The 24,504-nt window shown below is 33.5% G+C and overlaps 1 protein-coding gene across 2 annotated transcripts; it reads left to right on the top strand.

Annotated features, from left to right (window-relative positions):
- Positions 1-2,750: 2,750 nt before the first annotated feature.
- Pou1f1 (POU class 1 homeobox 1) lies at positions 2,751-20,027 on the top strand. Of its 2 annotated transcripts, none has more exons than XM_020172637.2 (6): positions 2,751-2,892; positions 5,745-5,816; positions 14,998-15,222; positions 17,706-17,870; positions 18,613-18,673; positions 19,817-20,027. In XM_020172637.2, exons 1-6 carry the CDS (start codon positions 2,751-2,753, stop codon positions 20,025-20,027), a joined length of 876 nt encoding a protein of 291 aa, XP_020028226.1. The 2 variants fall into 2 exon arrangements, with proteins under 2 accessions (XP_020028226.1, XP_020028225.1); XM_020172636.1 differs by having other exon boundaries at positions 5,667-5,816.
- Positions 20,028-24,504: the final 4,477 nt, after the last annotated feature.

Here is a 24,504-nt window from a genome sequence, read left to right as displayed (position 1 = left end):
TTCCATTTTGAGTGTGTGAGTTTCAGTAAATCCCTGTCTCCTGATGATAAACAAATATTTTTGTCCAACTTTTACATGATATTTAAAAGCAAAATTATAATACTACAAATTATTTGAAGAAAATGGTTATTTTTCAAGATGTTAAAAAGTTCCTAAGACTAAATTTGGTAAGCCCAGTTCTTAGAATCCAGTTTAAGAAAGGACATTGAAAACAACCCTATGAGTTCATTATAAAATGCATTTTGTAAAAAATATTTTAGGCCAGACTTGGTAACTAATGCCTGTAATCCTAGCTACTCTGGAGGTGGAGATCAGAAGGAATACAATTTGAGGCCAGCCATGGAAAAAATTTAGCAAGTGGCCATCTTAACTAATGACTAGATGTGGGAGTATGTGCCTGTCATCCCAGCTACACAGAGAGGCAGGAATAGGAGGATCATGGCTCAGGCAAGCCTGGGTACAAAGAGAGACCTGTCTCAAAAAAGAAAAAGTGGGAGGGGGCTGGTGGAATGGCTCAAGTAGTAGAACACCTGAGTTCTTCTACTTGTCAGTAGTAGAACTGAGGCATGAGACCCTGAGTTTAACCCCAGTACTCCCACAAAAACATTGGAGCCCAAAATGTTAATTGTATTATTCTTTATTAAAGTGAAAGCCAGAAAGCAGTGCAAACACCAAACAATAAAGAAATGGTTAAATTTTAATAGCTCTACAAAATTGAAAACTGTGCAATTCTTAAAATTATTTACAAATTAACAGATAATAAAACTGGTAAATAAAGAGTTTACAGTATTAAGTGATAAGACTATAATAAAAACACTTATTTCCTAGTTTTATTACATTTAAACTGTATTGCTTAGGTTTATACTTCACAGGGTAGTTATTTTAATCGAACTATTTTGTCAAATAAATTCTAAGATTTCAGTTTTTTAATTTTAAATATGTTGCAAATTAGTAAGAACATCTGTTACATTTGCTAGACAGATTTTATGGTAGCCCTTCACTATCTTTCAGCTGATACACTTACAAACACATTCCAAAGACTCAATACAACAATAGTAAAAATTGTGAAGGGCAATTTTCAATTTTTCTCACTGTAAATATCATTTAGCTTAATCTTTTAAATAAGTCACTCCTAATAAAATAATTATTTGATTTTCTTAGCATAATCTCTTTATAAGCATACTGAAAAAACTCCTTTTTATGTATTCAATGTCTGAAAATTACCAGAATGCTAATAAATACTTTTATTACTTAAACATTCTCTCATTCAAAAAGACTTAATAAGGCTTCCAATTTAATGTGGAAAAATGTCATTTTTAGTATGTATCTTTTAGGCAATATGTAATGATTTAGACAATCTTATGTTTTGAATACAAAGTGCTCCCAAAGGCTCATATGCTGCAGGATGGGTCCTCACCTGGTGGTGCTATTTTAGGATGTTGTGAAAACTTCAGGAGGTAGGTCCTGGTTGAAGGAGGATGACTATGGGTATGCCTTTGAAGTGCATCTTGTCCTCGGTCCTCCATGTTTGTTTCTCTTTGCTTCCTGGCCACCATGAAGTGAGCAGCTTCTCACTTCCAAGATGTTCTGCCTCACTTCAGGCCCAAAGCAATAGAGCCAGCTGACCATGGACTCTGAAACCATGAGTCAAAATAAATTCTTCCTTCTTTAAATTTGGGTATTTGTCAAAGCAATAAAAAAAAATAATGAACACACTCATTTATGTATGGAAATCATGGTCATTAAAAAATCTTGGTGCTGGCATTTACGTTGAGTCAATTGTGGTGTTTTTTTTCATTCTCATGTTACATCAATATATTGAGTATGAAAAGTCTGTATCAATGCTACCATACTTACCATAAACTCTGCAGTGAAATGGCCAAGATTCCAGCCTCTGGTACAGTCTAGATAGTGACAATGACATGGTACTTTACTAAGAGGTGTTGTAAGATTTGCATAACAAAACCACAGAAAGTGCTATTGAATATTGTCAGAATCTAGCTTACTGTAAGATAGTGCTTGACGAATAAATTGAAATCAAGGGAAAGAAAATCACTCATGTTTAACTTTACATTTTACTATATTTTATTCAATGTTTTTCCATTTTCCATTTATAATATAGTAAAAATTAAATCAATCATCATATTTTTTCAAAAATGTGCACTGTTGAGTTTAGTAATTGGCAATATTCATTTTCATATTCAGTCTCAATATCAACTTTGATCATTTCTTTAAAGTATGTAGTAGGCATTTCTTTTATTTCATGTTGTTTTGCATATTTAATAATTTATCAAAAATATTATACTTATAAATTTGTAATTACATTAGTAACCAAAAAACACCTAATGTTTTTCAATTCATCACAGCATTATTTCTTTGAAAGACGAAAGACGTTTTCAACGTTCTTGCTTCCTCTCTAAAAGGCCTGAATTAGAGAAGATGAATAAAGTTTCAGATTTCTCCCTTCCCCTCAGTCTATACCCACAACCAGCTTCCTACTTGGATGTGAGTCTGTTTGGGTAAGTAAGGAAGACAGTTCAGATTGATAAAGCAATACTCCTGGGAAAAGACTATTAACATTCATAAAGGGATTTCCTGGCAGTATAAATACGAGCTCACGCCTCCTGGTGCCTCAGAGCCTTCCTGATGTATATATGCAGGTAGGAGAACTCAATCAGTCCTTTGACACAGTAATATAATAAAACTGATTTGAAGAACAGCAGTTCTTATTTTTCTACTCTCTTGTGGGAATGAGTTGCCAATCTTTTACTTCGGCTGACACCTTTATTCCTCTGAATTCTGACGCTTCTGCAACCCTGCCTCTGATAATGCATCACAGTGCTGCCGAGTGTCTACCAGTCTCCAACCATGCCACCAATGTGATGTCTACAGGTACTGACTCAGGAGAGTTTCCGTATTGCTGGGCCTAGAATTTCAGAATGGATGCATTGAATCTTGTTACCTAACAATATCTTTGCTTGTTTTATTTTTCCCCTTCAACCTAATTTGTTTTAATTAAATATTAAGGATATTTAAACAGCCAAATTGCATAAGACTCTTTCAAAGTAATGTTAGCAAGGGAAATCATTTATATGATTAGTGGGTTTATTATAATAAACATCTATTTTCTACATAAGCACGTACTGTTAATCTGAAGACTATTTAATAGAAATGCTTATGGATAAAGAGCAAAAGAAATAAATATTCTAAAATAATTTAATGTTTAATAGGTATTACTTCTAATTATTAAAGATTTATTTGGTTTTTGGCTATATTTGCTACAGTCTAAAAACCAGCCCTTAACCTTTTAGTAAATACAATGGAAAAATTCATAACATCAACAGTTTGTTTTAATGAATAAAATAAATGCTTTAATAAACTTATATTTTAGCATAATATTAAACTTAGAGATCAAAGCTATAAGTAACAGAATATTTAACTCAACATATAAACTTAGTTAAATTTTATCACAATTAGGTCCTGAAACCACTAACCTACAAAAAGTTTTTAAATTTGTTTCACCTAACATTTTGAAATAAAAAATTGAACTTGGGAATTAAAATCTGTCATCACGACACAACAAAATATGTATGTTTTGCTAATATATCACTCTTTATTCAATAACAAAGTGCTTCAAAGTTGATTTATAAATGGGCAAAGCCCAGATTTGACTAACTTTCTTCTATTAAAAAGTAGTATAGTGCTCACTCTGCACAGTTTTAAATGCAGTCAGCCTCAAATTTATAAATGAAATAAAATGTTATACATTTGGAAATCAAATTTTGAGATAATGCATTTATATTAAGATTTTAAAGATTTAAGCTTTATCCTTCATTATAATTAGTTTCCAAACATATATGCAAATTTGACATCAATCTTCAGCTGAATGTAGAGATTAGACATTTGGAGATTGGCAAATCATTAAGTGTACAGTTTTTTTTTTAATGTACAAAAGATTCCTATAATTTAGTTAAAAAAGTAATATTGAACATATTCTTAAAAATAGTTTTTGGAAAATATGTAATAAAGTGCTTTAATACAAATAAAATGCTATCATTGAATATAAACAATTGCAGCATAGTCATCCATTTTAAATAATAATTGTTTTCTAGAATGGAAATAATGAAAATGATGTGTTGTTTCTTTAATCTAATATATAAAAAAGAAAATTTAGCCAGCATGATAATGATATTTAGAATTGAAGTAATGATTAGGCAAAGTAATTTAGTTGTAAGCTCAAAACTCTATTCATTTATTTAAAAAATAAATAATAAAGCATTTATCAACTTACCCTATCATTTGTCCAATTTCCTAAAATTGGAACAAACAAAATTATTTAAACCATGGAAGTAAAAAGTTTCATAATCAGTAAAATAACCTTAAGCATTTTAAATTGATTTGTAAGTTTTCTATGAAATTTTATTTATGTATACCTAATATCTAAGTAATGAATTAGAAATACCAGTTTTAATGAAAATACCTGGGTATTAAATGTGCTTAATGTTCATTTGTTTAATTTTTGAATGTTTGGTGAGATTTTTATATGTAACCATTATATTGCAAAATGCTCTTTCCACATCAGTTATAAAATGGAAATTTATGCAAATATTTAAAAAATAAAGACTTCTCTACATTTAGAAAAAAATACATTTTGCTTTTCAAAGAAACCTCATGTCTTTACTTACTAAATTATATCCCAATATTCTCAAGGGATCTTGATTGAATGTTATATAATATTTCATTTATTCACGAAGGTATGTTTATGAAAATCCATCACTATACTCAGGATATGAGGAGAAATGAGAAAATTATATATATATATATATATATATATATATATATATATGTAAACATTGACAGGTAGTCAGTAGTCTCTGTGATTATTCAACTTAGTGATTTAAAACTTGATAGAAGTTTATTAACTCAATTTCTTTTCAGAATACACATTGGTTCCATGAAGCATGTAACTATGAATAAGATTAGGCTATGTATATCATTGCTTTATGTGTATTGTTGCTCAATAATAAATGACCTTTTTTTTAAAATCAACTTTATCATTAGAATTGTTGAATCAATCCTGTGCATGCAGAAAACCTATTTCATGGTTTCAGCATTAACATAAATACATCAGACATTGTTAGGTTTTTCATAACATCCTAAATGCAGTGGGATTGTTGTGAATGTATCCAACAAGAGAATAGATGTTCTGTCATTTCCTCTTCAATGAAAGAAATTTGTTAGGAAAATAATCAAAACAACAGACTATTTAAGAGTCAAGTTTGATATTCATTCTTTCAGAAGAAAATCTTAATGGTACCATGATATATAAGAATTAAGAGACTATTGTCTAGTCAGATTGTTGCAATATCTATCTTGGATGGAACCTACAAGAATTTTGCAACTTCCAAAGAGCCAAGATCCAAACTGCTCAGTCACCTTTGTGGGCACTCATAGTCATAGCAGAGACGATTAATGAAGGTTACAGTCTTCTTTGATGACTTATGATTTCATTACTTGAGACAGACTTTTATCTATAGTGTTATCTTCTCATTAAAAATCTGCCTCTTAATGAGAAAAAAATTGGTATATAAATTTATGAATCGCATATACATGTATCTTTGAAGTGAATTGAATGTATCTTGAATACTCATACATTTTCTTACCAGTCCCGTCTATTTTGTCTTTGATCCAAACTGCTAAATGTTTGCACACATATTTCTCGGGGATGACATCGGGAAACACAGCAGCAGGACTTCATTATTCTGTTCCTTCCTGTCATTATGGAAACCAGCCATCAACCTATGGCGTGATGGCAGGTAAGAAAAATTATCTTTACACATGATATTGAGTTTGGGGAAACTTTGATGGATTTCTTGAGCCTAAGGTAGTGGTGTCCAGAGCATTACACGCAATTCTGATCTCATAACTTTGGAAATTACTGGTAAAAGCCACCACTTATTGCAACCTTCCCACATTTGTGATGCCATCAGACACCATAGGGGCTATGGCTGATTGCTCTATTTTACAAACACTGAACAGATATTAAATTTAAGTAAAGTAAAATAAAAATTGAACTGCATTTTAAGTGCTCAATAACCTCATGTGTCTAGTGGGTACCATATTAGATATCATAAATTCATAGAACATCCCCTTCATCACAGTATTTCTTTTAGATACTTAAGATAAAGATAAATTTAAGATACTGATCAAAGGGTTCAGAGTGATTTGTAAGAACTTTGCCGTAGCTATTTCAAGTGTTGCCAGCCCTTTCTGGAATCTTTACTGAGATTGAAATAAATGAAGCTATATGTTCTTCTTTTCTGGATAACCAAAGCATCACTATTTCAAGTATAATAATTAGTTTACTGATACTTAAGTAAATACATTGATAGCACAGTTTTAAAGGAAAGGAAAAGTGTGGCCTATCAGATCCACTCATGAAAAAATTCCTTGTTTCATTTAAGGGCATGGCTGTGCACAAGATTTTAATAGCTTGATAAAGTAAACAGTTTGTTGTGCATATCTTATTTCTTCATTTTTCTTTAAAGAAATGCTTTAATTTTCTATATTTATTACTGAAGCAGGAAAAGAACTCTCATGAGAGACATTAAACCAAGACTGTGTGTGAGAATGCATGTGTGTATGGGTGTGTGTGAGAGAAATTGTGGATAAAGGGATCACACAATAGGGAAATCTTTGATTTACTTATTTTTTTGGTTGGACTGGGGTTTGTACTCAGGGCTTTGCACTTGTAAAACAGGTGCTCTACACTTGGGCCACATCTCCAGTCCATTTTGCTCTCGTTATTTTTGAGATGGGGTCTCATGAACTATTTGTCCAGGCTGGCTTCAAACTGTGATTCTTCTAATCTCAGGCTCCCAACTAGCTAGGATTGGTGGCATGAGCCACCAGAATCCAGCTAAGAAATATTTTCTAATTTTCTTATATTTTGTTGTCATTCAGATAAAAAATGAAAACAAGAAACATGATTCAAGCCTATAATTTTGAGATAAAATGGAACAAATAGCTTAATTCACTAATCTTTAATTTCTCAATTTAAGACTCAATAAAACAATAAAACTTTAAAATAAAATTCTTCAGGAAAACACTAGCTCCTCTTACATTTTCCAAGCAACATTTTTTATCATTTATTTATTTATTCATATGTGTATACATTGTTTGGACCATCTCTCCCCCCTGTCCTCCACCCTTCTCCCCTTCCTCTCCTACCCCTGTGCTTCCAGGCAGAACCTGTTCTGCCCTCTTCTCCAATTTTGTTGAAGAAAAAACATAAGAGATAATAAGAAAGACATAGTATTTTTGCTTGCTTGAGATAAATAAAGATAGCTATTCAGAGAGATTCCTAGCATTGCTTCCGTGCACATGTGTATTACAACTTGAATTGGTTCATTTCCACCAGACCTCTTCACTACTTCCCAGTCACCTTCCCATAGTTGCCTCTGTCAGTTTAAGATTACTTTATTAGCTCATCTACAGTGGGCACATCACTTTCAAGTTTTAGGTTTCCTTCCCTTACACTATTCCTCCTGTATGCATTCTCCACTTAGCATGTGATCTATGTCCAATAATATTACTGCATTTGTTTTGGGTCTATAATCTGCATATGAAGGAGAACATACAATTTTTGGACTTCTGAGCCTGGCTAACTTTGCTTAAGATGATGGTCTCCAGTTCCATCCATTTACTTGCAAAATTTCATTCTTTGTGGCTGAGTAAAATCACATTGTGAATAAATACCACATTATCTTAATCCATTTGTTGGTAGTGGGGCGTCTTGGCTGTTTCCATAGCTTGGCTATTGTGAATAACACTGCAATAAACATGGGTGTGCTGGTGCCTTTGGAATAATCTGAGTCATATTCCTTTCCCTAGGAGTGGTATTGCTGGATCATATGACAGATCTATGTTTAGTTTTCTAAGAAGCGTCCATATTGTTTTCCAAATTGGTTGTATTAGTTTACATTCCCACCAGCAGTGTATGAGGGTTCCTTTTTCTCCCGCATCCTCACCAACATTTGTTGGTGGTTATATTCTTCATGATAGCTATTCTAACAGGAGAGAGGTGGAATCTTAGTGTGGTTTTGATTTGCATTTCCTTTATAGCAAAGGATGGTGAGCATTTTTCATGTGTTTTTTGGCCATTTGGATTTCTACCTTTGAAAAAATTCTGTTTAGTTCAGTTGCACACTTCTTTATTGGTTCATTGATTTGGGGGGAGTTTAGTATATTTAGCTCCCTGTATATTTTGGTTATCAGTCTGATGGATAGCCAGTGAATTTTTTCCCACTTTGTGGGTGGTCTCTTCAGTTTAGAGACCATTCCTTTTGTTGTGCAGAAGCCTTTTAATTTTATGTAGTCCCCTTTGTCCATCCTTTCTCTTAGTTGCTGGACGGCTGGAGTTCTACAGAGGAATTCTTTGCCTATACTTATTGCTTCTAAAGTATTCCCTGCTCTTTCCTGTACTAACTTCAGAGTTTTGTGTCTGGTATTAGGACTTTAATGCACTTTCAGTTGATACTAGTACAGGGTGATAGGCATGGATGCAATTTCAGTCTAGTGCAGGCAGATAACCACGTTTCCCAGCAACATTTGTTGAAGAGGCTGTCTTTTCTCCATCATAGGTTTTTGGCGCCTTTGTCAAAAATGAGGTGGGCATAGCTGTGTCCTCTATCTGTCATTCATATCCCAGTCCTCTATTCTGTTCCACTGATCTTCATATCTGTTTTTGTGCCGGTACCATGCTGTTTTTATTGCTATTGCTTTGTAATATAGTTTGAAGTCCAGTATTGTGATACCTCCAGCATTGCTCTTATTGCTCAGTATTGCCTTGCTATTCACAGAGTCTTGTGTTTCCAAATGAACTTTAGGGTAGATTATTCAATCTCTGTGATGAATGTCATTTGGATTTTGATTGGAATTGCATTGAACATGTAGATTGCTTTTGGTAGTATAGCCATTATTACTATATTGATTCTACCAATCCATGAGCGTGGAAGATCCTTCTATAATCTTCCTCAATCTCTTTCTTCAGAGGTTTGCAGTTCTCCTTGTGGAGGTCATTTATATCTGCTGTTAAATTTGCTCGTAGGTATTTGATTTTTTTTTTTGAGGCTATTGTAAATGGAATTGTTTTCATATATTCTTTTCTCAATTTGTTCATTGTTGGTATATAGAAAGGCTACTGATTTTTGTAAATTGATTTTGTATCCTGCTACATTGCTGAAGCTGTTTATGGTGTCTAGGAGTTTTGGGGTAGAGTTTTTGGGTCTTTGAGGTATAGGATCATGTTGTGTTCAAATAAGGATACTTTGACAGTTTCTTTACCTATTTGTATTCATTTTATTACTTCTTCTTGCCTTATTGCTCTGGCTAGGAATTCAGGATTATGTTGAACAGGATTGGGAAGAGTGGGCACCCTTGTCTCATTCCTGATTTTAGGGGAAATGATTTCAGTTTTTCTCCATTAAGTATGATATTGGCTATAGGTTTGTCATATATAGCCTTTACAATGTTGAGGTATATTCCTTCTATTCTTAGTTTTCTTAATGCTTCTATCATGAAGTGATGTTGAGTCTTATCAAAAGCTTTTCTGCATCTATTGAGATGATCAAGTTGTTTTGTCTTTGTTTCTATTAATGTGCTCTATTATATTTATTGATTTGCGTATGTTGAACCACCCCTGTATCCCTGGGATGAAGCTGACTTGGTCATGGTGAATGATCTTTCTGATATGTTGTTGGATTCAGTTTGCCTTTATTTTATTGAGGATTTTTGCATCTATGTTCATTAAGGAGATTGGTCCGTAGTTTTCCTTTTTGGATGTGTCTTTGTCTGGTTTTCGGATGAGTGTAACACTGGCTTCATAGAATGAGTTAGGCAGTGCTCCTTCCCTTTCTATTTCATGGAAAAGTTTAAGGAGGGTAGGTATTATTTCTTTAAAGGTCTGATAGAATTCAGCACAGTATTCATCAAGTCCTGGACTTTTCTTTTTTGGAAGACTCTTCATTGCTGCTTCAATTTCATTTCATGTTATAGATCTGCTTAGGTGGTTAATATCCTCTTGGCTAAGTTTTGGATGTTCGTAAGTATCTAGAAATTTGTCCATTTCTTCAAGATTTTCAAATTTACTGAAATATAGGTTCTCAAAGTAGTCTCTGATGATTCCCTGGATTTCTTGGTGTTTGTTTTTATCTCTTCTTTTGTATTTCTGATTTTGATGATTTGGGTCTTTTCCCTCCTCATTTTATTCAGATTTACCTGGGGTTTGTCAATCTTCTTTATTTTTTCAAAGAATCAGCATTTTGTTTTGTTGACTCTTTGTATGGTTTTTTTGGTCTCTACTTCACTAATGTTTTCCCTTATTTTTATTATTTCTCTCCTGATTTATTTGGGTTTTGCCTATTCTTGTTTTTCTAGGAGTTTGAGATGTAGAATAGGTCATTTATTTGAGATCTTTCTGTCCTTTTAATATATGCACTCATGGCTATAAACTTTCCTCTGTGGACTGCCTTTGCTGTGTCCCATAGGTTCTGGTAGGTCATGTTTTCATTTTCATTAACTTCCAGAAACCTTTTATTTTCCACTTTTATTTCATCTATGACCCACTCATCATTGAGTAATGTGTTATTTGGCTTCCAATTATTTGCATATTTTTTGCTGTTGTTTTTGTTGTTGAGTTCTAGTTTTAATGCATTGTGATAAGATAGAATGCAGGGATTATTTCTTTTTTTTTTATATTTGCTGATGCTTGCTAAGCAACATTTTGAATGAACTAGAATCCTCACTTTTTATGGTAAAATAAAGACAGATGTTCTTAATGATTATCTATGTGTATATCATGGCTTGTATTTTTAGCACTTCTTAAGAAATAAGAAAAATCAAAGATATTCTTTCTCTTTGAAGTTGATCACTTATGACCCACATACTAAATCAGTATTCTTGGATGATGAGAATAGCCCTCAGTGATGAACCACCTTCATGATAAAATAGTAAAATGTGTATTTAGCTCCTGGATGTGCAGGTGGAATTCTTTCTTTAGCTTTCACTGTCTGTTGATTTTGTAGACAAGAAATGACAAGCACAAAGCCATGTGCTACCATCTCAGGGAGGAATATTCACTCACAGTGATTTCCAGGAGCTCAGGTATACCTTTAGTCTTTCTTACCAGCACAGAGGAATACCCTCCCCATTGATTGAGTTAGTGCAAAGATAAAATCAGTCAGAGACCAGAGACCAATAATCTCTTTCCTTAATTCCTTCAGTTGGTTTTTCCTATCACCCCTCTTCCCATAAAATCAGAGGTCCACTGCTTGCTGCTGGCCTCAGAATCCTAACATCCATCCTGCCCCATGACTGAAGTCAATGGGCCATGTTCATATTGAGAGTATGCAGGTAGCTCAGGGTTTACTGGTACAAGTTCTTACAAGCAGAAACTCATCAAACTCATTCATTAAACTCTTTCTCATCACAATTAAAAAGGAATGCTCCTGACAAAGACTTTTGACAAGATTCAAACCTGGCTTAGTACAATCGTGAGCAAAACCATCTACCAAGATTAGAAGTATCATTTTAGTTTTAAAATTAAATATATTTTGTCACTGAAAGAAAAACTTGCCAAAATAGAGATTGTATTTGAATATTCCTTCATTAAAATGTACTATGCTTTATAATATGTCAGAATGTCTGTATTTTCACATATGTCCAGCATTAGCATTTGCTTCATGCCAGATTAAATCTTACAGAATCTGAATTTTCCTGCCTTCATCCCCAGAGAAGCTTTACAAATTGAGTTATACAATATAGGAATTCAGAAATAAAAGAAAAAAGGAATAACATAGAAACCAGCTTATGTTATTTGAATTTTCTGAGAGGTCTCAAGGCATTAATCAAATCAGCCACTTCCACACAATCCACAGAAGCATCTTATCAACAACAAAGACAGGTTTAGTATCATCTACTCCATAGGAAAGCGAAGCTACAGAAAGAACTATATTTCAAAGCTTGTGAAATTACTGTTTTAATATGGTTACTTTATTACCCATTCTCTAATGCTGTACTTTGAGCATTTTGTTAAATTAATCCATAGGAAGGAAAGACTTGTAGCTAATATTTTATCAGGTTGGTAGGGAAGATTTTAACCATCGGTTGAATACACGGTATCTTATGGCCCAGCTACTGCCAGACTAAAAGAATGATTCATTGGGAACAAAGAATTAGTCACACCATTAACTGATTACTAACGCTGTTCAAGTCACTCAGCTCCTCTGGGTTTTGATCTCCTCCTTTGTTAGTTTCGGTGGGTACTACAACTGTCAGTTTGAGTGGTAGCAAATTTGGACCAACTCAACTTGCTCCTCTTTTGATCTGCTCTTCAGGTAGACTTGTGGTTAAGTTCTTTCTTCTGTCTTTTACTTTTGAGAATTTAGATAATTCAGCATCCTATGGTATAAATAACAGGGAACAGAATTACAAATGCTCTTTGAAATTTCTGCTTCACACACACAAAGCAAAACCAAATATCAACAAAAATCCTGAACTCTCTGATTCCTGGGTATCTGAAATCAGAAACATCTGATCTTCAGTTTCTAAAGCAGGGTGACATTTAGAAAACAAGCTCAATGGACTGTTAATCTTCCCCTCTCCTGTGGGAACCAGCCCATCAGCCTCACAGTAATGAATGTTGAATTGAGCTTGAATATATGACATAACAGTTATACCAAGAAGTGGAGGGAGAATCCTTACATATGAAAAATTCATTATAAACTGAGAGAGAAAAAAAGAAATAAAAAGAAGCTTATGTTTGAGAATTAACCAAGATGTTAAAAATTTATTCCTCTTGATGAGTAGATAGTAAAAGGATTATCTTGGATCACATCTTTCCAGTGGGTTTTTAAAAAATTTTTGCTCTTTGTATCTTTTCTTTTGTCCTATTTTTTCAAACCTTCTTTCCCAACCTCTTGTCCTTCTTTCCTCCCTTTGCTCTCCTCCCCTCCCCTCCCCTCTCCTTCTAGATGACCACTTTCCTAGAGTATCTATAATGTATAAATACTTTAAATTTTTATGGAAATAGGTATTACACCCTTCTAATATTTTTTAAAATAATTATAATATTTTTGTTTGAAAGCATGTGTTGAATTTAGCCAAATGTGTTTAAATGTAGGAATAACTTGTCAAGGAACTCATCTGATTTATCTGAGTACAGAGTGTTTAGAAAATGAACTTGGTAATTGTTTGAGCACTGGAGGAAAGTTATTTATTTTCTCTTTACCTAAGCTTCCTAAATTGCAAGTTGTGGGGAAATATACATATCCTTCCTAACTTATTTGTTTATGTACAGAGCATGACAAATGGGAAATGAGCACAATGTCACACAGAGGATTTATAATCATTTGTCATTATTATTGGCAAGAGAAGTTGAAAATAATGATCAAGCCAGCTATTAGAATCTTACTCAGATGTTATTAAAAGATATGTAACAACTTAACTAGATAACTTTGCTTTGTAAAGGTAGTGTGCATTTTTTCAAAACAAAAATTCTTTCAAATCTTTTTCATACTTGTTAAGCAGTCAAACTTATTTTATGCTATCTTGTTTAATCTCTCACTTGTATGTTCACTTTTCATTAGAAAAATAATACACTATTGGAATGAGGTGCAATTTATAATTATTTTCATATAAACAATATAATCCGATAATTTGCTGACTTTCACTAGTTTTGCTCATTACATATTGATATAGTAATGAAATATTTATATACATTATTAATTATGTCACTGATTTGTGAATGTATTTATGGATTTATTTATGTATTTATAGGTAGCATGAACTCTTGATATATTTTTTCAGTAAGTTTCCAGGAATAACTATTGGATATATCCTATAAAAGTTGTTTTTAAATATTTATTTATACTTTTAAAAATAATTAATTACTTAATATTTTTATACTAAAGTATCTTGAATATGCCTGTTATCTACTATAAATTGAAGTGAAATCTTTGTCAATAAAAATAGTAATATGTGAATGAAGAAAAATGAGAGAAAATATGTTAGGATTTGCCTTGCATGCCATCCTCTCACCTATGATCCTGAGGTGAGAAAGACTTTTTTTTCTTAATAAAGAATGGAATCTGAAAGCACTTAAGATCTCAGAATATTTCTTTTTTGTGACTTATAATTTAACAAACTGAAGTCAATACTTCATCATTTATGAATGATTGATTATCTTTCAAATATGAAATTGTATCCTCCCATACCATTTATTTTTGCTTTGCTTTAAACAATTCCATTAGACTGTATACTTTTCAAGAAATCCTGTTGCTGACATTTTAATAGAACTTTTAAAGTTACTTTTTATTAGGCTATTGACTCTTCAGATGTATTTAACTATATTAATGTATTTTAAGTTCTCATAATTGTTTTTACTTGCCATTATTAAATTTAACAAAAATGTTTATTTCCCAACTGAAGATAACTACTGATAAAACAGTGGGACATTTTAATACTGAAAGATGAGTTTCCTGACCATAGGAAAATTTGCAGGCATAGCCCATAGTCCAAACACTTAGTGCCTTGATTTTAGCAAATGCTACAAGATCTCTGGAAACAGAGATCAATACATACATTCTTGTTAGAGTTGAATCTCAGATTCCCAAGAGTGGGTGTTTTTTAAGACAAAGTGTAATGGGAATCTTACACTTCTGAAAGAATTATAAAATACTTTTGCTTTAATTATTTGCAATCGCTTGTTTTTTTCCATTGCCATTATCTTTGTTTCTTTCTTATCTGGAGAAGGTAGAAGATAAACAAGCTCATTCCTACTAACCTACTCTGACTCCTCTTTTGCAAGACTTAATGTAAGGTAACCATTAAGAATTAAGACTGGCTTTAGAGAAAAATGGACTCTACCAAGAAAAATCCTTGCTTATACAGAAATAAAGGATAATTACCAATGGCCTTTCCTCTTTTTGTTTACCATAGGCAGTTTAGCCCCTTGTCTTTACAAGTTTCCTGACCATACCCTGAGCCACGGGTTTCCTTCCTTACATCAGCCTCTCCTGGCTGAGGACCCCACAGCCCTGGAATTCAAACAGGAACTCAGGCGGAAAAACAAATTGGTGGAAGAACCAATAGACATGGATTCTCCAGAGATCCGAGAACTTGAAAAGTTTGCCAACGAATTTAAAGTGAGAAGAATTAAGTTAGGTATGTGTTTGTTAAGAGCAATGGGGCAAACAACTTAGTTTGCAAATCCTCACTCTATCTTGTGAAATCTCTTACATTGTTCAAATGTAAGTATTCAAAACTCAAGATACTTCTCATTCTACATCTTTACCATGGATTTAATTCAGTCATATTATGAAAGCTTACCAAAAAACCTTTTATTTCCTTACAAATTCTTAATAGGCTAAAAACCAAGCTTTTAAATGAATGGTTTTTAAAAAACTTACCTATCTCAAGATTAGTTTTTAAATGTCCTTTTATGTGTATTATATTTGGCCTTTTGAATAGATCATGTATTCATATTATTCAAAAGTTTGAAAGAATATGTGACGTTACACCTTTTACTTATCTTTCCAGATTACCAATGTTGTTCAGTTTATTGCATATCTTTCCAAAGATGTGCTATGCATATTTAACCAAATACATGGGTTTTGTTATTTGTTTGTTTACTTATTTATTAGCATATTACAGTTATACCGAGGGTTCATTGTGACATTTACAAAAATGCTTACAGTATATCTTAGATTCACCCCCTTCATCTTTCTCCTTTATCCCCTCTCCTCCTCTTCTTAGAGCAGTTTCAACAGGTCTCATTGTTCCGTTTTCATAAGTGAATCGTACTTCTACCATATTTGTCCTCCTTCACCCTTTCCTTATGCCCTCCCTCCCTCCCTCCCACTGGTACCACTCCCAGAACAGGACTTGTTTTACCTTCTTGTCCTTTACTTTAAAAAAAAAAACAAAAAACTTTCCTTTGTTTATGATGGTCATACAGGGAGTTTCACTGTGACATTTCCACATAGATATGTATTACGCTCCAAATTGGTTCATCCCCTCCATTATTCTCCTTTCTATGTTCTTTTACACGGATGCATTCCAGGGCTTTCTGTGTTTCTAGCACTCCTTTTCTTGTAGACTCTATAGCCTTGATTTTATGAATACAATTCATTTTTAATCAGTCCTCTTGGGTGGTTTCTAATCTTTCAGTGATAAAACAATGCCAAATGAGTTTATGTCATTTTGCACTTAAATAAGCATATGTGTAGGAAATATGTTAGAAGCAAAATTACTGATCAAAGATTACGTGTATTTATATTTTTGATAAATGCTGTTAAACTGGTCTCTGTAGGAGTGGTACCAAATTTTACTACCACTGTGAGTGCCTCTTCCTTTACTCTCACGTTTTATGCACAGTATGTATTGATCTTTAGTTTATTGATTTCTTCTTGTTTTCTCGTTTATGATGTATCTCCAGGACTTAGAATGGTGACTAGAATATAAAATAAACAAAGGTTGAAGCAAAAAATATATACTATTTAATCTTTTGGATATATGAAATGAGACAAATCAAAGTGGCACCTCATTTTAGTTTCATTTAAAATTGTTATATAGTTTCATTTAAAATTATTATATATTCATGTAAAACATAGGTAAGGGGTATTCTTTCATGTATTCAACAGTCATTCATATTTCCTTTTCTGTGAACTGTCTATTTAGAGTCATTGCTCATTTCCTATTGAAAATAGGAAACAGGATAGTTAATATAAGATAACTAAAAATTAACTGTGGTTGAAATTCATGTAGAATATTTTTAAAAAGCATGGGTTAAAATGATAGTTCAAATTTCTGAACTTGTGGAATGAACTATACATAATTTTACAGTGGTATTATTGATGATTTTATAGTGGTATTATTGATGACTATCATAGGTAATCACTTTATACATTACATTTAGGTATCTAGCCTTAGGCCCTAAAATAACATGTAGTTACTACATGTAATAAACAAAGTGGTAGGCATTTTTATTACACTCATTTGCAGTTTTCTATTTATATTGCTGTGAATGTCTCAAGTTATATGTTGATGGCTTATTTCAACTTATACTCTAGGGTCAATCAAGAAGGATCTTTTTCCTTGAGATAGAAGTATTACCAAATAATGCAGTAAATGTGCTTAGAGGTGTGCATAAAATGTGTGATCATAGCCTCATTAAAAACATGTTTTTAGGGAAAGTAAGTGTAATTCTCAGTTTTATTTGGTACCTTTCAACAATATAGTTGAAATTTTTACTCTTACTTTTGAAATAAAAAAACTGACATATCGCCATATATTATTGTTGACATAGTAAATATTTTGAGCACATATCACTCGATATTTAATAATCATGATAAAAGAGTAAGGATTTTACAGCTTCTTATAAGTGTTTACACAATACCCATCCAACTTGATTAAATATCATTATGTTCCCATTTGAATTTTTTTGACTTCTAGAAAATATAGAAGAAATATTTTTGATATACTAGATAATCCTAACCTGAATATTACTAAATAATTCTAAATTGCTAAAAAAAAATACAGTTTTAATTAAAAAACAGTAACGGATAAAGACATATTTGTCTGCTAAAGGACCCAAACTGATGTTCCCTGAAAAGCTAGCACTAAGGATCCTTCTTGCCCTTTCACAGGATACACCCAGACAAACGTTGGCGAAGCCCTAGCAGCTGTACATGGCTCTGAATTCAGTCAAACGACTATCTGCCGTTTTGAAAACCTGCAGCTCAGCTTTAAAAATGCGTGCAAACTAAAAGCAATACTATCCAAGTGGTTGGAGGAAGCTGAGCAAGTAGGAGGTAATAAAGTAAATCTCTGAAGACTGTGGTGTGGACTATGGTTTAGCCTAAAAGTAACCACTTCAATTGATAGGATTACAGCTAAAGTGAGAGGTCTGAGGAGTATCCTCCCCGCACCCCGGCTTTTTATCTCTGAGATGAAAAATAAATATCTTGCTGGACCATACTAGAAGAAGAAAAGATAGTCAATGAAATGCAAGTGTGGAAATAAATACACTGAGGGGAGAGGAAGGTGTATAAGGAACGCTTTCTAGGTAACAACATCAGCATTAAGTGGTGAAGTATTTTTTAATACAACCTCATGCATTTGTCTCTGTGCTGTACTGGAAAAACTATACATAAATCACTTTTACAACCTAGTGTTAGAGTACACAGAGCATCTCTCAACACCAGCTTCCAAATTAATAACACAAGCAATTGCTGGGTGAGAAATTTAACAAAATAAAATTACCTACTCATACCAACGTCAAGGCTGGGTAAGGGGCATAGTTTGACAGCATTTACAAGTGTTCTTAACAAAAGTGAAGTGTGATGACTTGTAGAAAATTATCCTTGCAAGGTTAATGTTTATTTCTATACTAACAGTTTTCTATGGAGTTTAAAATGCTCAAGATTGAAAAAATTTAAAATAGAAATGCATAGTGATTTATTTTAAATTATTCTATAAACAAAATTTTGAAATAAAATATGGTAGCTTAAAAATATTTTCTGTATGCTATAATCTATCTTTTCCACATTACAGCTTTGTACAATGAAAAAGTGGGAGCAAATGAAAGGAAAAGAAAGCGGAGGACAACAATAAGGTATTCTGTTGGGATGTGAAATTTACAGAGATATTTTACAAATGGAACCAGCATTTGAGTATAACATAGGTACAACTTTAAAATATAAATGTGAGGTGAATAGAGTTAACTGAAGAAACAAAATAGTCAAGTCAAACAAGACAAGTTAAGCCAGGTAAGGTGGTATATGCTTGTAATCCCAACACTTTGAAGGCAGAGACCAGGAGGCAGGAACATTGCAAGTTTGAGGTCAGCCAGTACTCCATAGTGAGAACCTGTCTTAAAAAAAAAAAGAAAAAAGAAAAGAAATTCATTTAAAACTTAACAGTGAGAAATGAAGAGCTAGTAATTTTAATTTTTAACATTTGGTAGAAAAGTATGTATTATTTAACTTAAAAGTACTTTGGCTTCAGAAGTTTTGGTTAAAAACTTACTTCCACTTAAGCCACACCCTCAGCCCTTTTTGCTTTAGTTATTTTTCAGATAGGGGCTTGCATTTTTTGCCAACAGGGATCCTTCTATCTCTATCTCCCAAGTAGCTGGGATTACAGACATGAGCCATTGTGCCTAGCCCCAAATAATCACTTCTAACAGAGTGGCCACTTCTGCTGTTCTTTTAGATATAAGCTCTTACCCAGCCAATGTGCTATTTATCTTACTGAAAGTAACAAACTTATCACCAGTATGAGTCTCTTAACGTCCAAACTGATCTCTTGCATTCCAACCCAGAAAAACTAGTGCTGATCTTTTCATAGTTTCTGTGAACTTCACATAGGAAATGCAAAAGATGGTTTTGTTTTGGTTAGTTGTCCACTAGACATTTCATCTACTGTAAATAACCCAAAGAATTTGGGAGGGGAGGGAGCATGCGTTTAGAAAGGTCTACAGAAGTGTTAATTTCCTTTTTCAAGAACTTTGTGCCCTCTTGTGGCACAAAGTGAAATGAACATAGAAAGCATGGGTCCCCTATTTTTTTTTCCTGTGACTTTGGTAATATTACCTGAAATAAGCATCTGTTTAACAAAGTGTATATTTGTCTTTTGCAACTCTTTTCAGAATCCCTAAGTTCCTTTTTCATGCTAATACTTAGGAAATTAAAGTTACTTTTGTTCTGCCAAAAACTTCACTTAAAATAATATAATCTCACCCTCACCTGCACCCCAGTATTGCAGCTAAAGATGCCCTGGAGAGACACTTTGGGGAACAGAATAAACCTTCCTCTCAAGAGATCATGCGAATGGCTGAAGAACTGAATCTTGAGAAAGAAGTAGTCAGAGTTTGGTTTTGCAACCGAAGGCAGAGAGAAAAACGGGTGAAAACGAGTCTGAACCAAAGTCTGTATTCTGTCTCTAAAGAGCATCTTGAGTGCAGATAAGATTCCCTGCGGTGTACTAACCATTTGTGCCCTACTTTTAGTTACTTAGTTGGCTTCAGAAATATTTTATACCAATAACTTCTGCAGCTTTTCTGTTCTACTTTAAAAAAATTCCAAGTCCCATTGTCATTTTAAGTCAAACACAAAACAGTGAGCCCCGCCCCCAGAGTTGAGTGTGTACAAGCCCTTTAAAGTCAGCTTATTAGCTTTTTAATTGTTTAATCAGTGAAGTCACATATTTAAGGATATAAACCAGGGAAGATCCAATTAGAACATTCATTAAGCAACACTCTGTACACCACCAGTCCAATACTTTGTTTGGACTAAAATTTTTTAACTTAACAATAAGAGGCAACTTAGAATTTTATTATTGCCTCCAAGCATAAACCTCAATAAGAATTTACACCTTTGAAGAATTGATACCTTTGAAGTGTTTCAAAAGAGATTTGAGGAAACACTTACATAGGATCTTTTCATTCTTCCCAAACATTCGCTTTTTGATACTTAGCTATAGAAAATATGGAGGCCCAGGTGTAGTTCAGTAATTGAGCATGTGTCTAGCATGAATTGGGCCCTGAGTTCAATCTCCAGCACCTATGGAGAGCTCCAAAACAGTTTGTGAGCTGCATTAAGGCAGGGAAGGGATCAGGCTGGTTTGCTGTTATTTCCCTAGCACTTGGTAAAGTATTTGCTCACAGTAAGCATTCAATCTTTGTTAAATGAATAGACGACTATATCATTAACAATTACCATGAACGTGATTAGGGTGCTGCCTAATCTAAAAATGTAATCTATTTTTGAAATTTCACAAACCAGAAAATCATCTGGGGTCCTAAAAATTTTTGACTATTGGTATTGTAATTTAAAATACATTATCAATAAAAGTTTGATAGTGTTGAGCTTTTCAATTCTGAGAACTGTATCTCAGAGGATATTTATTTAATTATTTATAAGATTGAGCTTCGATACTCTCAAGTAGAAGCAAATTGTGATATAAATCTAGAATTGTGATTTTTTTTTATGTTTTGAATGTAAATCTGTTGGCAATGTTCATCTAATTTTATATTAAAAAAGTGAAAAGTAGACCAAATCTTATTAAGAATGCTTATTAATGTACTGCTCAGTCTTTTTTGTATTAGACACTTAGTATTAGACAGGTCATAATCTATACATATCATATATAGATATGCAGTCACCGTCAACTTTGATATACTTCTAATAAATTTAGACATGTTACTGACAAAGGACAGTTTTCAGTGGCCTGAAGATACCAGCTCAAGTTCACATTTAGCATCTAACAACAGTTAGCTTCAATATTTTATTCAATTATTCAGCCATGCAGTGCAAGTTTCTTCTCTAGATAACTCAGCATTTGTTTACCTGTTTAAAACACGTATTAATTGAGGAGGGGAATCTTTACTTTGCAAAAGGCAGGATCAGTAAACACACATATATGTTCACACATATAGGCAAAATTGCATGTATGCACTTTGAAAACCATAAGTAGAAGCTAAATGTAATGGAACATAAATGTAGATCACTGAATTTGCATTTTAAACATGACTCTGCTGGTATTACTTAATAAGCAATTGTAATAAATAAACAAATCTACATATATGCTTAGATCATAATCACAGTTTCACCCATAAGGTTATTCTTTTCAAGCTTAGATACAACTGGCATTCCATAAAAGGAATTATCTTGAATGAGCACTTAATGCTGAAATAACAATTCTTTACTCACTTATTTGTTCCTAGGTTAGTTGCAAATGTACTGGTATTTACTATTAGATCTCTTGTATTAAGTTTTAAGACTATTTTCTAACTATATTAATATTTTATTAAATATTAACCTCTGAAAATTAGAAAAGGGTTCATTTTTAGCATCCTAAACTGTAATGAAGCAAATGGCAAATGCAACTTGTTGTAGTATTCACATGTTCATAATTCAGTGAATAAACATCATAGACTGACTTTAGCCATGTAATCTTTCCATTGTATGTCCTTGTGAGCTCTTTGGTGGTTTGCAGGAAATAGGGTCACCCATTAGGATGGAAATATCTTATAGTCATTTATTCTGATCGATACATTAGCCTTTACCCAGCGGTTTACAGACTCATTTACATAACTTACCTTTCCATCTTTAATGGTAAAAAGGATCTGTAGTTAAATATTTTCAGTGTTAAGGGAGGAATATGTGCTTTCAAGTTCTTAGGGGTAATTGGGTATGTGTCTCAAATCAGACTTCAGAATCCTTAGGCTTCTTTTAAAGCAACTTCTTTAAGGAACTAAAGTTAGAAGAATCCTTTTAAGTCCTTTTGTAACCTTAGTTTCTACAAAAACAAAATTAGAAAAGTGACCTTTTTCTGCAGCAGACAAAAGTTTTTGTGCAGCGTAGTCAAAGAGAATCAAAGGTCAAAGTCCTTAAAGGTTCTTTTTAGACCTTTAAGGACTAAGTGTTTTAACATGAGAATGTCCACATAAATCAAGTCCACTTGTATCAGGCAAAGCATGGGAATTGGGGTTGTAGGAACAGCATATTTGGCTAAAGGGATGCTTTAAGTTTCTAGGGCATACAATTGCAAATAATAAAATATACATTACTGTTCAAGTCAAATAGCGTTTTGTTTACAGACTGCTAGCTTCTTCTCTCTGGTCTATCAGGTCCTAACCTTGAGTCCTTTCCCACTAGCCCCTGTCATAACCTGGTACATCTGGCTTTTGTTTTTTTTTGTTTTTTTGGTTTTTTTTTTTGCAGTACTGGGGTTTGAACTCAGGGCCTACATCTTGAGCCACTCCACCTGCCCTTTTTTTTCTGAAGGTTTTTTTGAGATAGGGTCTTGCAAACTGCTTGCCAGGGCTGGCTTCAAACCATGATCCTCCTGATCCCTGCGTCCTGAGTAGCTAGAATTACAGGCGTAAGCCACCGGCAACTGGCCTGGTACATCCCTTAAAGCATAAAGTACAGTCTGTGTAACATCATCTGAGAAATGGCTATTTCATCTTCCCTAATGACAAGGTGTTATCATTATTGTATTGACATCTTTGTATCATGTTTTACTTCTCTAGTACTCTGAAATTTCCCCCATCCAGTACTTTCACATCTGATAACAAAATGTGAGATCGGGCCACATCCCTTTCAGCATCAGAGATACTGGTATATTATTCTGCTGTTTCTATTGGCAAGAGTGCTGGTTAAATACAAATGATAAAGACATTCCATGATCATAAAAGGGAAGTTAGGGAGAACAGGTTTAAAAAAAATATTGCCTGTAGCGAGCTTTCTCAAGAGCTCCGTTCCTAATGAACTTAACTGGGGGCAACTGGAGATGCGAAAAGGCTAACTGATGAGAAGACAAGACATGCATAAAGTTGGGATCAGGTGCGCTGGGCACTTGGATGGAGACGCACAACAGCCGCATTACTTTTCTCTATTATTCTCTTCTTTTACTTTGCTTTTTTTCTTCTCTATTCTTTAAGACCTTACTTCTAAAGTCTTTAAAACCTTACTTCTTGCTTGTTTCTAGTCTTTAAAGTCTCTTTCCTTAGACTCACTCTGTCCCACATATTCCTTAATCTCTCTTAAAGTCTCAGCCTTCAGACTTGCACTGTCCCATGTTTTCTCTTAAAGTCTCAGTGCTCAGACTTGCAAACAACACCAGCCACATCTAAAAACTGCATTAGTATAACTCTTAAAATCTTGTACTGTCCCATGTTATCTTTAGCTTTTCTTTAGCTTAGCTTTTTTAATGCCTATGTATAAAGTTTTCAGTGCAGACAGATGCTCTGGTGGGTAGTAACACACAACAGCCAGTAGCAGCGGCATCAGCCTCACAAGCAGCCCGCAGCCAGCCAATCAAAAACCCCCATCCTCCTTCAGCAAGTCTTTTATATGCAGTGGTAAACAGGGAGGGGCATGACATTGTAACAAAAGAAAACTGCTCTCTACTTCTCTGTGCTGCATTTTTCCTCTTGCTGTCTTCTATGGCTTGGGACTGTGCCAAACTCAGCCTTTACGTCATTGAGCACAACTGTGCTTATGTCAAGCTCTCATAGTCTTCTCATAATCTGCTCCCCACAATTGCCATTATGCTTAGTCTATAAAAATCCTTATTTCCTATTCTATAAAAGAGTCCAAAAGGAACTCTTAGTAAATGATAGAGTAACACTACAAACTTACAACTGTAAAACTACCACCAAAAGCACTTATAAATGTAGCCAAATCAGAATGAATCTACTCTCTCTTTTGGGTCCAAAAGTCTTCTGTGGTATCCAGACTCAACTAAAATGAAAGCAATCACTAAGAATTACAGGTTTAAAATTAAATTTGAAAATGTTTAGTCTTTGGGAACTCCAGGAAAGGAATTATCAGACCAATTTGATGTGAAACACTGCTGCTTAGGCTTACTAAATTCATAAACATCAGTATCAATTTTTAATTCTTAAACATATCATTTTTCTTGTTAAAAATAAGTAGC

The sequence above is a fragment of the Castor canadensis genome, chromosome 5 (assembly GCF_047511655.1).
Source record: "Castor canadensis chromosome 5, mCasCan1.hap1v2, whole genome shotgun sequence".
Lineage (NCBI taxonomy): Eukaryota > Metazoa > Chordata > Mammalia > Rodentia > Castoridae > Castor > Castor canadensis.
Note: the sequence above shows the minus strand (reverse complement) of the source record. Positions and strands in the feature narration are given on the sequence as shown.